Source organism: Onychostoma macrolepis, chromosome 06 (genome assembly GCF_012432095.1).
Source record: "Onychostoma macrolepis isolate SWU-2019 chromosome 06, ASM1243209v1, whole genome shotgun sequence".
Classification (NCBI taxonomy): domain Eukaryota; kingdom Metazoa; phylum Chordata; class Actinopteri; order Cypriniformes; family Cyprinidae; genus Onychostoma; species Onychostoma macrolepis.
Window position 1 is genome coordinate 24,146,527 of NC_081160.1, and position 15,481 is coordinate 24,162,007.

At 35.6% G+C, this 15,481-nt stretch overlaps 1 protein-coding gene across 1 annotated transcript; it reads left to right on the forward strand.

Annotated features, from left to right (window-relative positions):
* The first annotated feature begins 2,670 nt into the window (after positions 1-2,670).
* Positions 2,671-10,815, forward strand: slc6a22.2 (solute carrier family 6 member 22, tandem duplicate 2). Its single transcript, XM_058777758.1, has 15 exons — positions 2,671-2,877; positions 3,638-3,831; positions 5,560-5,694; positions 6,195-6,335; positions 6,415-6,496; positions 6,654-6,786; positions 6,949-7,083; positions 7,171-7,274; positions 7,380-7,504; positions 7,770-7,882; positions 7,976-8,113; positions 8,234-8,336; positions 8,572-8,672; positions 8,991-9,161; positions 9,340-10,815. The coding sequence occupies exons 2-15, from the start codon at positions 3,642-3,644 to the stop codon at positions 9,493-9,495; spliced, it is 1,827 nt and encodes a 608-aa protein (XP_058633741.1). The 5' UTR covers positions 2,671-2,877; positions 3,638-3,641; the 3' UTR covers positions 9,496-10,815.
* Positions 10,816-15,481: the final 4,666 nt, after the last annotated feature.

The window sequence follows — 15,481 nt, forward strand, 5'->3', positions numbered from 1 at the left end:
GTTTGTGTCTTAAGGCGGGGCTTATAGCTCAGCACAGCAGCTTGTATCGCAGTAAATGACTGCATATGTTTCTAAATCAGGCCTGGCCCACCCAGTCAGAAGCTTGGCCCACCCTGGCCCCACACATAACAGCCAATCACAAAATTGCTAATTAAAATTTGAATTATGTATTGCAAAATTTGCACCTCTGTTGTGGCTAATATTAATTTCATAATTATCCTTACTCCATGAAGTAGCAGAACTTACGTGAAAATGTGCAAATGGCCCAAATTGTGCAAATTGGGGTGAATTTAAATGCAAGTCTTAAATGTCACTGTTTATAAGGCAAACAGTGACATTTGCCCCCCAAAAAAAATCATAACCCCTGCCCACCTGGAATATCACTTGGCCCACCCTTCAACTCGTACCTGGAGCCGGGCCTGTTCTAAATACGTTCATCTTGTCATTTTTATTTCCAAATTGAAAAATATCTGTTACTTACATTAAATCATAAGGGTTATCCCTCACTTAACACGAATAAACAACTCTGTTTTATAATCTGTTACCATTTTTATTAATGCAGATAGGCATCCAGCAATAATTACGCAATATCATTCGAGCACGATGTGTTATATATTTTTTGTATATTATTTGTTCCGCAAACGAAAATAGTTGCAAAAGAAACAAAGCTTCAAACTTTTGGTCACCAAGCAACGCAGACCTTCATCTGGTCTGGAACCCGGTGTGTGAATGAAACGGAGCGATTGATTTCTCCTCCAACGTTCTGGAATCAGACGGCTGGAGCTCCACTCCGGGTTTTCCATTTTTCATTTGCTGCAGGAACCTGTTTCGACAGAAGTCCACAGTCGTGTCTAGTTCAACCTGGTTCAGCACTGGGAAAGGTAGTAGGGAAAAAAAATGCCTACTATAATCAATCATACACATAAACAATAGGCTACATCTGTAATACAATCATGCAAATAAGCAATTATTTTTCACTTTCTCTGAACTCGCCATTGTTCTGTCCTTCCAGAGATTAAACCTTTCTCCCTTACTTTTGTGTGTCTTCTTCATACTGATAAAGATATGCATACACAAGTTTTTTTTTTTTTCACAAGGTTTTCAAGGCTCCTATCAAGCCGGTGGTTAGCTACAAGCGTACATTTTATGGTGTTTGACAGTAGCGAGGGTCACCATGTGGAATTTGTTTTTGGAAACATGTTGGTTGCGTTTGCATCTTGTAATTTTTTTAATTAGTAAGTATTGATTTTTATGCAGGAGATCGTCTGCAAACAAGAGACAACGTTAGTCAGTGTATGTTTGAAAATTGAGAGCTAATTTTGCTAAGGAGTCAATCAAATTTACTGGCGTATTTCGTTCGATGGGAAAACGCAATTCTCATAGTCGACCACAAGAGGACACTGTTGAACTTGTAAATGGCGTTTTCACAAACCAAAAGACAGTTTTCAAAGTACTGCGTGATACTGAAATAATGCCAGATTTTTCCTTTTGTGGAATGGTAGATTCTGTCTCTCATCTTTTTTCGGAATGTACCCATGTAACTATTTTTTGGAAAAAAAAATCTGTTTATTTATACGTGCTTCTCTCTTTGTTGTACAAGGATGTTTTGTTTGGTTTTTGTCATGTTGGTAAGAATCTAAAGGATAATATTTTCTAATGAATCTATTTATTTTACTAGTTAATTTTTTTTATACACAAGTGCAAATGTTTGTCTGTAAAGCCCCTGTTTCCTATATTTTGTAAAGATCTGAAGTATTACTTGGATACAATATCTACCTCCAGCAATGTTTAAGCCTTAAAATCAATGTTAAAGCCTTAAAAATAACACCGTGTGCATCTCATAATATTGGTTCTTTCCTATAATTTACACTTGATTGTATGCTCTGTGACATTTTGCCTGGTTGTAAAACTTTATATAATGTAATTTATATTACCCCTGGCCCTGTATGTTTTTTCTTTCTTTCTTTCTTTCTTTTCTTTTTTTCTGTTTTCTGTTTTTGTTCTTTATTTCTTTTTGTTTTGTGATTTTGTTGTTACTAGGGTTGTATATTTTTGTATACTTGTATACTAATAAAAAAAAGAGGAAAAAAAGGAGAGAAAGGGAAAAAAAGCCAACAACAATTCTATTTCTCCTTAAATCTCTCCTTAAACATTGTTCAAAATGGAACTGATTGTGACCAGTATTCCAGCATCTGTTTTCCACCTAGATTTAAGTAGGCCTAATGTGTTTCATTTTGCTGAGTTCTACAAGTAGGCCTACTCACTTAAATGAGTAGCTCTGTAGGATTATGATGAGAGAACGGCAAATGGACTGGGCAGCAATTACACATTGCTTAATGAAGCACAAACAGGACATTTGATTCAGGTATTTCAGCATTCTTTCTTTTCTGAATGCATTTGACAATGCAAATGGCATGGTGTCCAGTTACTAGTAATTCAACTTTAGAGAGAACTGTGCTGAACTTATTGCAAAATTGTCAGACAGGCTCAAAGATGGAGAAAGATCTAGAAATAGCCTGAGAGAGAGAGAGAGAGAGTTGTAGGGTGAGAGAAAGAAACCCACTGGTTGTCAGTTACACCACTGATAAGACATTTCTGTTTTATCTCTGAAAAAACATGGTATAAAACAGGGGGACACACAAAACACAAACACTTTCTGATCATGGCACAGTCTTGCTTACAACTTTTGAAAAGCAGAGAATACTAAACCTGGTTTTAGACCAACAGCTCAGGACCAACAGTCCTTGTTCAGGAGCGCTTGAAGCCGGTTTGGCCACTCCTCAGGCATTCTCTTTGAGGACATTATTTTGAACTGCTAACCTAGATACAGGCACTACATAAAAGAGATAAACAAGACGGATTCTTCACAAATCAAAGGTATATTTTGATTACTCCTTTGTCGCATTATTACATAACACTTTCTTGTAGTGAAACAGCAGATGTACTGTAGTTTTACAAAAAAAAAAAAAAAAGGCAGGCATGGTTTCAGCTGTACATTCAAAGTAAAATCATGTCCACAACAGGTAAGAACTTTGCTTATGAATTTTCATCCAATTCCTTTTTAAGCATATGTGCATCAGTTGTCATTAGCTGTAAGTCAATTGTAGTTTTGAGCTGATTTGCTTTTTAATATATAAATGTGACTTGTTGTTTTTTTAAAGATAAGAATGACAGGTTTTTAATATCTCATTGTGGTGACAGGTGTAGAAGCACGGTATTTCTGAATAATATATTAAAGAAAAAACCTTGATAAAACAGCATACTAATATAAAAGTAATAACAGACTTAAATTCATTAACTGCAGTAAAAGTGAAGAAGTGCAAATTTCTTTTTTACTTCAGTATCATACAATGTTGTATGTGCAATTTTAAGGCTGCTGAGACAAAACATTTCATTTATGTATAATAAAAGATCCAATTGTGGACACATATTCCAATAGAAAACACCTGCTCTATCTTTAGTTTGTTGTGAGGTAAAACACGTGCAGTCATGCGCAGCTGTTGGCAGAAACTGATGTTATCATTTACTACAGATGAGCTCATGGGGCCCACATCTACCCCAAACACATTGTATGGGCCCCATTCTTCATTATGCTTTAAACATGTTACATGACATATGTTTATCAACCCATTATTAGCATCATGGAACATAGCTCAAGGCCAGGTGTGAAGTTAAACCTCATGAATGGTGCCCTAGTGCAGACCAGACCTAAACCCCAGGCAAGGGAGCAGTGGGCTAATAAGTTGGAGTTTCTCTTGGCGGTGGCAGGGCACATCATTGGCCTGGGAAATGTGTGGAGGTTTCCTTACTTGTGCTACAAGAATGGAGGGGGTGAGTGCAAATTTATATTTAATCTTGTTTTATGGTGTTTACAGTAAGTTCCTGAGTTATCATATATTCTTAATATAAAATAAAATTGTATCTTAAAAAAGTTCCAAAGTCTCAGATACCCAGAAGATAAAATATACTGCTTTTTAGATATTAGAAGGGCTTTTCTGTGGTGGTTTGTTATAATTTAAATATTTTGGGATACGAGGCATAAGATCAGTGCCAGACATTCTGTGTTTTTGGCATAAAATATCCACATAAACACTGATCTGATGCTGTTTCTCTAGGGAAAAAAACAGCCCAATGAGGCTATGGACGAAGTTATATAACTGTGAGCTCACATTTCTGTGAAGATTTACAAGAACCTCAGTGGTATGAATACATAAACAAGTGTGCTGTTTTAAGAAAAAGAATCACTAACATGACATGATATATATATATATATATACATTATATTGCCAAAAGTATTGGGTCACCCCCTTCTAATGAACAGGTTTGACTAATTTAGTAATTTCCATGAGTACAAATCTTAATGTTTAAGCATATATTGATATTCTAGGGAATTGTGTGCTTCTAATTTTAAAGCAACAGTTTGGACATTACCCTTTTCTATTCTAACATGACAATGCCTCTGTGTATAAGGCAAGGTTCAAAAAGAAATGATTGATTTAGTCAGTGTGGAAGAACTTGACTGGTCTGCAGAAAGCCAAGTCCTAATCCAAGCTGAACACCTCTGGTGTGACTTTAAATGCAGATCTTGAGCCAAAAACTCATCACCAAACACCAATGACTTGTACATATGGGTACAGTCATTTTAGACACTTCCAAAACTGTTGCAACAGAGCTGGAAATACAATTTTTAAATACATGAATTATGTTTCCATCTTTGCTGCCACAGTTTTGGAAGTGCCTTTTTCTGTTCTAAAGAAGGGGGTGTCCCAATACGTTTGTCCATATAGTGTATGTACAAGTCATTGGTGTTTGGTCAAGAGTTTTTGGCTCAAGATCTGCATTTAAAGTCACACCAGAGGTGTTCAGCTTGGATTAGGACTTGGCTTTCTGCAGACCAGTCAAGTTCTTCCACACTGACTAAATCAATCATTTCTTTCTGAACCTTGCTTTATACACAGAGGCATTGTCATGTTAGAATAGAAAAGGGTCCTGTCCAAACTGTTGCTATAAAATTAGAAGCACACAATTCCCTAGAATATCATTACTGTATATGCTTAAACATTAAGATTTGTACTCATGGAAATTACTAAAGTAGTCAAACCTGTTCATTAGAAGGGGGTGACCCAATACTTTTAGCAATATAGTGTATATAACACACGCACATATAACAACACAATGTTAAAGGGATGCATTTTAATCTGGCCTAAAATATGTTGCAGAGTGTCTTATTAATGTACACTACTGCTCTGAAAGTTTAGGGTCAATTTTTTTTTTTAAACAATTGGTTGATATGGCTTTAGATTTGGTTGATATGGTATAATATGGTATTTTTTTTAACACACTGTTGTTTTGTCATATAACTTACTTTGGATTCAAACAACAATTTGTGAACCCCCTGTTTTTTATTTTCTTTATGGAGAGAGCTAATACTGACTAAATAACATTTTCACAGTGTTTTGGTGTGTATTGCTGGAGTTTTGATACGTATATTGTTTATTGTATATTGTATTTTGATATGTACACGTTTGCTATGTGTTGATAAATCATTCTGTCATATAGGGGCATTTTTTGTGCCGTATGTGCTGTTTCTCTTCACCTGTGGGATTCCACTTTTCTTTTTGGAGACCTCACTCGGTCAGTTCACCAGTCAGGGTGGAATTACGTGCTGGAGGAAGATCTGCCCACTGTTTGAAGGTAAACAATGATCTCAGTCTCACAGATTCACCGTGAGACACACGCATTTCAACCAGTTCACACGATAACAAGCCACACCTTGTATTTCTCACGCTGAGAAGTAAGGGATAACTTTAATTACCCGTTAATTGCTGTTCATTTGGCTCATATTTTTTATTTTTGATACATTTGTATCTTTGAAATATATGAAACAATTTATTTTACTTGGATGAATTTGTTTAGTCTTTTATCAGATTTACCAGTTGTTGTAATTTCTGTTTGTGTTGGACAATTATGAACAATAGGTAAAATTTAACTGCTAGCAAAAAATTGAGAGAATTGGGACCGAGGGACCGCTGCTGCAATTATTTGAGTGGCTCCTCCCCAAACAGATGTAATCTCACTCCAAACGTTAGATAGAACTTGAGAGCCCTGAGCTCATATACAGTGACTTTTCAATATTACAGCTTTTTACCTTAGTACTTTGCTACCTTTTCTTTTCTTTTTATGTATATTCACAGGTCTCGGTTATGGTAGCCAAATCGTTGTCCTCTATACCGGAGTCTATTACATCATAATTCTGGCTTGGGCTTTCCTTTACCTCTTTTCATCCTTCAGTTCAGAGCTGCCATGGGCGAGCTGCAACAACTACTGGAACACAGGTATCTCACATATAACACAGTGTGAATTATCATAAAACTGGGATATGTCGTTTGAATAACCATTGCCGCCTTTATTTAGAGAACTGCAAAGAGTTCAGCAAAAGCAACATCACTGAATATTCTCCAGAGAAAAGCACGTCTCCTGTTATTGAGTTCTGGGAGTAAGTTGTTGAAAATAACAGCCTATTAAACTGGATACATGTTTATTAGAATTACGCAATTAAGGCAAAACAGGATGACAAAAATCATCCAGCTAATTAAAATGATTCTCAATAAAGGTTGTAAAACAGAATGTGATTCCATATTTTTTGCCTACAGGAGAAGAATTTTGGGCTTGTCTGAGGGAATAGAACAGATTGGTAATGTTAGATGGGACTTGGCACTCTGCCTCCTGCTGGCCTGGATCATCTGCTACTTCTGTGTGTGGAAGGGAGTGAAGTCCACAGGCAAGGTGAGAAATTTGTTAAACTTTTTAACAATACGTATCACAAAGTGAATGTTAAGCTGGAAGTGGAATGTGTTAACAGTTTTGCTTGTTGCGTGTTGTACTCCATGTCATCTATATGCTATTGAGCCACAGGAACATGCTGAACGGTCTTCCTCTTATTTTCAGGTGGTCTATTTCACTGCTACTTTTCCCTATTTAATGTTGGTAGTGCTGCTGGTCCGTGGACTTACTCTTCCTGGAGCAAAAAATGGCATCATATTCTACCTCTACCCTGATCCAACACGTCTCACAGACCCACAGGCACTGAGCTGCTCTCTTTTGCCGTTTATTCACTGAAAATATTGGCATTTTGTGACGTTGATTTTGAAACATTATTTGATGTTTTAGGTGTGGATGGATGCAGGTAGTCAGATATTTTACTCTTATGGAGTTTGTACAGGGGTACTGACTGCTTTGGGAAGCTACAACAAATATGAGAACAACTGCTACAGGTACTTTAGAATATCTAATATCACACTTCCCACATCAGTAGTATATTCATTGCAGATTGCACTAACATTAAAAAAACATGTTGTCTTTTACCATTTGTTTTTCAGAGACTGTGTATACTTGTGTTTGCTCAACAGCTTAACTAGCTTTGTGGCTGGTTTTGCTATATTTTCAGTCCTGGGCTTCATGGCAGATGAACAGGGAATGGATATTTCGATGGTTGCAGAGTCAGGTAAAAATCATATGTAAGGTCTCTTAAAGCAAGTGGAAGTTATATCATAAAATAAGCATACAGAAACATAAAAAAATCATGTTATGTCAAAGCTCTGGAAACTGCAAAATGAAGCAATGCCTTTGCTTACACAATTGTACTGCTGAAATCATACACAAATATACTTGTTTTGTATTTTTAAACACTGCCATTCACATTACATGTAGTGATTAGGTTGTAACACTGGGCAGGGAGGGATTCGTTTAATGGCTTTTGTTTGTGGCAGGTCCTGGTTTGGCGTTCATTGCTTACCCCCGTGCTGTAGCTATGATGCCCTTGCCTCAGTTATGGGCAATCTTCTTCTTTATCATGATCATATTCCTGGGACTGGATAGTGAGGTAAATACAGGAAGCAATGCAGAGGATTTTTCTATATTTAATTCATTATATCATAGTATGGATACCCTAAAGCTTTTTCTATTGATGTATCAGTTTGTGTATCATGAAGCCCTGGTAACGGCTATCTCGGATATGTATCCTTCCTTCTTCCAAATTGGACATCGCCGTAAATTTCTTCTCCTCTTCATAAGTGCTGCCAGCTTCCTTCTTGGTCTGCTAATGGTAACAGAGGTGAGAGTCACAAATGAAAACACAAAGATGGTTGATTGGGAAACCCCCCCCCCCCCCCCCACACATCTGCAGTACTGTAACTTCTGTCTGCAATTTTTTGTTTTTCTGTTTCACTCTCAGGGTGGCCTGTATGTCTTCCAGCTTTTTGACTATTACGCCTGTAGTGGAATGACTCTTCTTACTTTTGCTATCCTTCAGTCCATCTGTGTTGGATGGGTATATGGTAAATCATTTATTTGACTCTGTAAAGAACAAGCAAAGTGCAGATAAATGTACACAAGTGGTACATGTTTTCATTTGCAACTCTAGTGACCCCTGTTGAAATTTGTATAGAAGTGCACGTAAGTCAAAAGTGCACTCAATTCTTAGCACTTTAAAAGAGAGTTGAGCACAAAGCAATGTGATGAAGTGATTTACAGTGTAATTTCGAGTTTTAAAACTTTTGAGTTTTATTTCAGGTGCAGACCGTCTCTATGATAGCATTGAGGATATGATTGGATATCGGCCCTGGCCCTTCATGAAGTGCTGCTGGAAATATCTAACACCAGCTATATGCACAGTGAGTTTCATTTAAATCCCTTGCGATCTATTTCTGTGGCTTTTTAAAACCAGAACAAATGTGTCATTCTTTATCTTCATATTGTAACCACACACTACCCTCAGAGCAGTACATAGGGGTAGGAAGAGGTTTGTCTGCCACCTGTGAGTCTGTGTCTGACACCTGTCATTTGTGTCTGTCTTTACACTGACAGCACTTCAAAACACAAGAAAGACCTTCTCCTATTCTGAGACTTTGTGCACTGACTCAGTGTGACAAAGCATACCAAACTAACTGATGGCTCCCCATTGCTCATCATTCTCTTTCCTGTCTATTCAGGGAACGTTTATCTTCTCCTTGGTTAAATACACCCCTCTGAAGTTCAACAATATGTATGAGTACCCCTGGTGGGGTTATGCGATTGGTGGCTTCTTCACCCTTTCCTCCACCCTACTAGTTCCTCTGTGGATGATTTATTTGGTTGGCACCACTCCAGGGTCTATGCGACAGGTACGCCCATAAACAATTTCACTGAAATTTATATCGCAAATGTACTTTCAGATATACTTTTATATATACATTTTATGCTTTATGTATGCATTTAATTACTTAAAACATAATTATGTTATTTCTGATTTTCAAAATAATTAACCCTGTGCATCATTTTTTTAATCATTTCTCATATCAGAGAGTAAGAGCCTTGTGTACTCCTGCTGAAGACCTGCCAGATCCTAATCGCCGAAAACAGAAGCTAAACACTGTTACGTTTGAGACATTTACAGACCTATTGACTTTACGAACTGTTCATACACCCAACTCATTACCTCACAGAGACATTGTCTGATTGTCCACCATTTTAGCCTTGTTTTTGTCCTCCTGATCTGTGACAAATTTTGTTAACTTATTGTTATTTGACTGGCATTGTAATGAACCAGGGCCAGAACCACCATAGAGAGTGAGGGGGGAGAATCTACCCCAATAATTAGAAATGACCACAATGTCCCTGCCCCCCCATAATTTGAAATTGCACTCCATTACGCAGCACACTGTTTGTTGTTAGAATGACTAAATGGTATTTAAAAGGTATTTTTGTAACTTAATGGTAACTTAACTGTAAGCAGGAGAGGTTTACTGTTCACAGAAATAGAGCAAAAATTCCGCCATGAAGTGCCAGTTTTAATGTTGAAAGAGAGTGAGGTGAGATGAAAGTAGCAAAACATTTAATTTGACAACTGTTTTATGATAGAAAAAACGAAAGTAAATCTAGTGAAACAAACTACTCATTTTTTCCCTCAAATTTAGCCAGTTTGAATGGAAAATATGGTATTATTTACATGATCTGAGTAATTCCTAACAGAATGTAATGAGAGAAGAAACATTTGACATTTTCAACATATTAGCCATACAAATTAGAGTGAATGTGTGTATATTTACAATTTTTTTCAATTTAGATAATTTTCTAATAATACAAAATTATTACGTCCCAACTAGAATTTCCTTCACTCTTCTGTTTATAGAATAAATTGGTGCAACCCCCCCTCATGTGATGGTTAAGTATTGAAATATTCATCAAAGCAACAGTTTTTTAATTGATCATACAGTTACACGATGAAGTTCATATGGAGAATAAATTCGTATATATGTGTGTTTAAAATGAATTGACAGGACAAGGCTTGTTTGCTTTTTATAAATGCATTGAAGTGTTACCGCAAAAAGAGCCTTGAAGGCCACCCGTTACGATTTCAGCTTTTCCCTTGAGAGTGGAGTGTGTTTGTCTGACATGTAAAAAAAAGTGTATAAAATGTGAAAATTACAAATGAAAGTTTAGTACAACTATTGTTTTTTTTCAGTGTTCACGTTTTTTTTTGTTTTTGTATTTTAAACTAAAAATAACACTAAATTGTATTTTTAGTTTTATGTCATAATTTATTTAATTGAATAAATTAGACAAATTAATGACGAAAGATTTCGTCTCTACACTTTCCTAGACTAACATGCAAGATCGCCATCTTCTGGGTAACTAATGGCATTACAGCAATGACATTGACTTCTCAATCAACCTATATAAACGTTTAACATAATGTTTATGTTTAATGTTCATAAGCTCAAACAGAAAAGGTTAATCAGAATCAGACTTCAAATGGACAGTCATGAACATTCACATTCCCAGAACACAGACTGCATGGAACTGTTTTTTCTTTTGGTGGCCTTCAGTCTTAGCTTGTCCAAATGTGAATGAATGCACCATCTGCTGGACATAAAAAGTGTATTTCTGTCTCCGTGCAAGTAAAGTGCTATCCTCTTACTATGCAGAGATTGTTGGATAGCTCCATCTACTGGACAATTTTTAGACCCAGGGCCATAACCACCACAAACAACAATATTCAGACTATTATTTGTTGTTAATTCTCTAGTCAAGTTGAGGTTTATTATTTTTAAATGGATTGCATAATTTACCTCTAGATATTTTGTTGCATACACATAACCCAAGGCAACAATAAATAGAATTGTCAGTATAATATTTGCAGAATGTCTACACTACCATTCAAAGGTTTGGGTCAGTAAGATTTTAATTTAATTTAATTTAATAAATAAAAATACATTTATTCAGCAAGTATGTATCCAGTTGATCAAAAATTACAGTAAAGACTTTTAAATTGTTATAAAATATTTGATATAAAATAAAAAAAAAGTATCATGGTTTGCACAAAATATTAAGCAGCACAGTATTGCTGTTTATTTATCAAATAGATGCATAGTCTTCATGAGTATAAAAATAAAATAAAAAAACAAAAAAATAAAAATTAGATAACACACTTTATTAGAGTATTAGTAGACTGTCTGCTTAATATCTGCTAACACGTCATATATTGTTCCCTCAAAAGACATTCCTCTGACTATATGTAACTTTTTGCAAGTACATGTCAACATGCAAGTTAGTTGACATGTAGTTGCAAAGTTATTGTAAGTTAGTTGAATGTCAATTTTAAAACTGCCAAATGTCAAAATCCCCAAATTTTTGAACGGTAGTGTGTGTGCAGAAATCAAAGTGTTGGATTTTAATACACAGTTATGGGACCCAAGAGTATTGTGATAGGAAGGCTATTTAAACAGCCGTGAAACAGTTCAGGGAAACAATGTCCTTTTGGGCAGATATGCGGGCCATAGTGGGTAAATGTGACCACAGCCCCATAATGAGATCAGGAAAAGCTTGTCCAGCTTCTAAGTGAAGGTGACTAAACAGGGTGATTAGATGGCCCCAAACCAATCTGAGATTAAAGGACTTTTCCTCAATCCACCACAAATTGCTTCCAGCTTTCCTCATCTGACACATGACATTTTAAAAGTGTTAGTATTTATGAGTTCATAGTTTTCTGCAAAATATAGACACAATGACCCAAAAAGCAATTGGACACATCAGCCATACTTAAAAATTTCTGAATGTCATTGCAGTAGATAACAAAATGTCAAACCAAGTGGCATCTACCAAAATACATTTTGAATAGTATACTTCATTTCAAACCTATTAAACTCCTTTTTGCGTTTTCTGTAAAACAAATCCCACCTTCTTTGATATTTTATCAGAGTAAATGACATACTGATGCATGTGTGATGTAAATATCCAAATACTTAATGAGGCCACTGTAAATATTATGGGTAAATAGGAATGTTTGTAGACAGATTAATTATTTATTTTTTTCAGTGTATGTATGTTTATGTACAGTAGCACTATTACAAAATAAATTCTAAGAAATGTTAGTATCTTTGCAAGACTGTTAAAAGGAGAGTTCAGGCAAAAATTAATATTTTGCCATCAAAATACTGACCTTTATGTCATTCCAAACCTGTATGACGTTCCTCCTTCTGTGGAACAAAAAAGAAGGTCATACAGGTTTGGAACAACAACAATGGTGAATAAACAATAAAAGAAAGAAGGAATTTTCATTTTTGCCTGAACTGTCCCTTTAATATAAATGTGTATATGTGTCAGTTTACAGTTACATCATCAAACAGGCACATGATGTAAGGTCTGCACATTCAACTGGGCCATTAGGGTAATTGCATATAGACTGGACGCTGACCTGGTTTGAGTCTAGTGCCTGGCACAACTTCCTGTTCATGATGGTGGCTTCCTTGCAGAGTCGGATCTGTGATAAGCCCTTGAGCGCTAAGATGCCAAACACACTGTTTAGAGGCTAATCCCTATTAAGTGACGTGTGACTTTTTGCATTCTCTTCACACCTTTAACCTCCCACGCCGATTTTCTTCTCACCTACACCTAACTATCTTTTTCTAACAGTTTTGCTAAACTCATTTCCAATCTCATTTACAAGAAAATGAAAAAGCTTTCAAAGCACCAGAGTCATTCAATGTCATCTAATAGTTTAGGGTCAGTAAGACCTTTTTTTATTTGTAAATGATCTTTATTTGCAAGAGTAAGACTATTTTAAGAATTCTGGGAAAAAAAATTGTAGCATGGTTTTTACAAAAATATTAAGCAGCAACAACATTCTAATACAATATTAGAATGATTTCTGAAGGATCGTGTGACACTGAAGACTGGAGTAATGACCACCACTAGAATAAATTACATTTTAAAATATGTTAAAATGTAAAACAGTTATTTTAAATTGTAATAATATTTAACGATATTACAGTTTTTACTGTATATTTGATCATATAAATGCAGCCTAACTGATAGCATAACACTAAAAGCTTTTTTTGATTCCAAATCTTTGAATGGTAGTGCGTGCAAGTTTTGTATAATACAGAAATTATTTTCAGCACTATGTGTGCTGTTTTATTTGGTGTGGTATATGAGGGGTATTTTGGGGGAAAGTGTGAATGAACTGTGGAACCACTCCAGACATCATTGCAATCACGATTAAGTTTGGGCTGGCATCCAGGTTTTGAAAAAAAAAAAAAAATTGGCTTTGGATTTGGCTTACATGTCAGCACTGATGCCAACATTTGTCCATAACTGTAATGCATCCAAACATAAACTGAGAAGTTTTATAAAGAATGTTTAATCAACATCTACTAACAGTGACTTATGCGATAAAAAAAGGTGTTTGCCTTTTAATATGGATCACAATATTCAACAGAGCAATATGCAACAGAGAGAGAGAAAAAAAATAGATCATTCTGTTTGCAAACTACTAGTGGTTTCAGACCACTTAATTACATTGTAGATTAACAACATCCAGGACAACATCTAGGTCAAGCTTATTGGGTTACAGGGGAGCTGTTTTTATTTTAGAAACATTGGTAACATTGGTAGCACATTCGTTCAAACTTAATTATTAAAAGAAGATTTTAATTTAATAACATACAAAATATATGAATTCTTCAAATGAAAAATTGTGGATGGTGTGCTTTCTGGAGGACATTACTTCAGTCAGGGGAACAGATGCCATGTGCATGCTTTGGTTTGGCTCTGGTCCTTCAGCATGAGAAAGGCTTTGCTATTGCGTAGAAGGTGTGAATCCAATCAGGCAGGATTGAGGCATTAGGAGAGGATGCAAACAGCAATGGTGTTAACAGCTTGTCAGGGCCTTTTTGTGCCTGTAATGGGATAATCACAAGCTACTTGTGGCTGGAAATCCTCCTTGAAGGTGTTGACACACTTCAGAGATGTTAATCTGACAGATGGGACAGGCGCTTTCCTGCTTGTCCACACTTATGTCCTGCTTAAGCGCGAAACTCATTTTCTTTAATTGTGACCTTTAAAAGTCATATACGTTTTATATATGCAAATGCAGTCAAGACTGTGGATTTCTCAATTTGTAGAAAAGGTTATTATATTTTTCAAGAACTTAAGTTTAAATTTGAATGGAGGTTTATGATGGCCCAAATGAACGTATACATATTTTGCATGGTATGATTTAAAAACATAAACTGTAGTTGACATTTGACAGTAATTTAATAAAGGTGGTACTTATGGTGGTTCGCGCATTTACATGGGCAGCGTCTCATTTAAGCACATTCAGTGAATATTTCACATGTTAAAAGTGTGTAATATAAATCTTGTAGGTACAAAACCTGATCATTACCAAGGTTTTCAAAACAAATCATACACTAGCAAAGAGTTTTAGTTTTGAATTATTTTAACATCCTTGGGTCAATATTTATCAGCATGACAGCCATCTTTACTAATTGTTTAATTCAGTAATAGCCAATTAGAAAGTCAATTTTGCCAAGCAAAGTGATGTGGATGTTTTGGCAAAGAAGAGCCTCTGTAATTCCTCTGTGACTTTATTCCACTATTAAATTCTCCTAATAACCCCACTAACTTGTACACAGTTTCACACAGGCTGATCAGCTTCTTTTTAAGCATGCATTTCAATTTCAAAATAAATATTGTCTTGGTTTTGCATAACAGATGGTTAAAAAAAAAAAAAACTTTTTGAACACATAAAAAATCTTATTTGAACTTTTGAACAGCAGTGTATGTTAAGTTTGGTATTATACAAAATGTTCATGTTAATTTGTATATATTCAATATGTATATGCAGACATCGAGTCACATGCTGAGTCAAAGTCAGCTGATCCTTTTAGGGGTGAATCCACCTCATTCAATGTAACTCTGATGGCTCAGCAAATAAGACAACAGTTAAAGGGTGTTCCAGCACTTATTTAAATGTGGAGCAGTGCACCTAAATTTGTTAGAAGTATCGTTTGAAGCAGTGATCCACACCAAAATAGATGACTCTTACAATTAAGTAAATTGCTGACATCTTAATTGGCCAAAACAACGTTTACAAACATCATATGATTTTTTTCTAGTAAACCAAAGTTTATCCATAATGTCTTAAGTTGACCAGTGCCAT